The sequence below is a fragment of the Austrofundulus limnaeus genome, unplaced genomic scaffold, assembly GCF_001266775.1.
Source record: "Austrofundulus limnaeus strain Quisiro unplaced genomic scaffold, Austrofundulus_limnaeus-1.0 Scaffold716, whole genome shotgun sequence".
NCBI classification, from domain to species: domain Eukaryota; kingdom Metazoa; phylum Chordata; class Actinopteri; order Cyprinodontiformes; family Rivulidae; genus Austrofundulus; species Austrofundulus limnaeus.
Genome location: NW_013953118.1, coordinates 162,781 through 163,778, shown reverse-complemented (window position 1 = coordinate 163,778; position 998 = coordinate 162,781). Strand labels below are relative to the sequence as shown.

General features: G+C 46.3%; 1 protein-coding gene across 1 annotated transcript in view; it reads left to right on the top strand.

The window, feature by feature from the left end:
- The window catches only part of LOC106532079 (transmembrane 6 superfamily member 1), a gene marked incomplete at its 3' end in the record, with an annotated part of 7,764 nt that overhangs the window by 5,541 nt on the left and 1,225 nt on the right, over positions 1-998 (top strand). Inside the window, 2 exon segments of the mRNA XM_014028071.1 lie at positions 125-228; positions 310-392. Coding sequence (XP_013883525.1) covers positions 125-228; positions 310-392 — 187 coding nt within the window.

Here is a 998-nt window from a genome sequence, read left to right as displayed (position 1 = left end):
TATGATAAATATGATGAATATGATTAAAATGATAAATAATAATAATAATAAAAAAGAAGAATGAAATGATAAATAATAATAAAATAAAAGTTTTAAATCTTATCTTCATCAAACTGGGTTCCAGGCAGCTCCACATGTGAACACGGCTCACGGTCACATGATGTCCTACTGGGACGGCTGTGTCCACTACCTGATGTACCTGCTGATGATCACTGCCATCACCTGGGGGTAAGACCAGCTCCAGGACCAGGACCAGGACCAGGACCGGTTTCTGTTTGTCTGCTTCTTAACAGTCTTGTCTGTTTGCAGGGACAGTTATCGAGCGATCGGACTCTACTGGGTCGGCTCGGTCCTCATGAGCTCCGTGGTCTACCTTCTTGGGAACGCTGTGGGTAAGAACTGGTGCAGGGGGACTCAGGTGGACCACCAGACCCAAAGTTCTCCTGGTCAACAGGAGGAGAGTCATGAAGGCAGTTCTGGACTTTCAGGTCCTGATCAAACTGATCTGGTCTTTATCAGGTTCTGAAATGATCCAGATCAGCTAAACAAAAACTGGTTCCAGGTCCTGATCCAACAGAACCTTCAGCAGCAGGACTCAGTGGGTTTCTGGATCAATCAGTTGATTCAGGTTCTGCTCAGCTCCCTGAAGGTCCAAGTTTGAGGTTCTGGACTCTGACTGGACCTCGGTTCTTTTAAGTTTGACCCATTCTGTTGTAGACCTGTTGTGTTCAGGATCAATGTTCTGTTGTAGACCTGCTGTGTTCTGGATCAATGTTCTGTTGTGGACCAGCTGTGTTCTGGATCAGGATTAGACCTGCTGTGTTCTGGATCAGGGTTCTGTTGTAGACCAGCTATGTTCTGGATCAGGGTTCTGTTGTAGACCAGCTATGTTCTGGATCAGGGTTCTGTTGTAGACCAGCTATGTTCTGGATCAGGGTTCTGTTGTAGACCAGCTGTGTTCTGGATCAGGGTTCTGTTGTAGACCAGCTGTGTTCTGG